The sequence below is a fragment of the Penaeus monodon genome, chromosome 24 (assembly GCF_015228065.2).
Source record: "Penaeus monodon isolate SGIC_2016 chromosome 24, NSTDA_Pmon_1, whole genome shotgun sequence".
NCBI lineage: Eukaryota > Metazoa > Arthropoda > Malacostraca > Decapoda > Penaeidae > Penaeus > Penaeus monodon.
In genome coordinates this window covers 6,576,017-6,576,317 of record NC_051409.1, presented here as the reverse complement: position 1 = coordinate 6,576,317, position 301 = coordinate 6,576,017, and the positions used below count along the sequence as shown (strand labels likewise).

General features: G+C 36.9%; 1 protein-coding gene across 1 annotated transcript in view; it reads left to right on the top strand.

Annotated features, from left to right (window-relative positions):
• The window catches only part of LOC119588520, a gene marked incomplete at its 3' end in the record, with an annotated part of 5,082 nt that overhangs the window by 3,202 nt on the left and 1,579 nt on the right, over window positions 1–301 (top strand). Inside the window, 1 exon segment of the mRNA XM_037937164.1 lies at window positions 115–213. Within this exon segment, the coding sequence (XP_037793092.1) occupies window positions 115–213 (99 nt within the window).

Here is a 301-nt window from a genome sequence, read left to right as displayed (position 1 = left end):
CCAAATAGCTATACCGAGAACAACGTTAGCTTATTTATATTGTCCTCTGGGATCAAGCAAGATTGATACTGAAAAATTATTGCCTTCCTTTCTCATTCTCCTTTTTTTTTGCAGTTGAAGAAAAGGACTTTCAAAGAAGCACAGGAAAGCTGGTCTTCGGATGACGATGACAATAACTGGATTCCAAGGAACTCAAAGGGCGCTGTGGCCAAGGTGGGATTTAGTGGTGTATTGGAAAGTGTTTTAGAAATAATGTTTTAAAAACTATTAGTCTTTACTATTAGATTACATAGTCCATGTG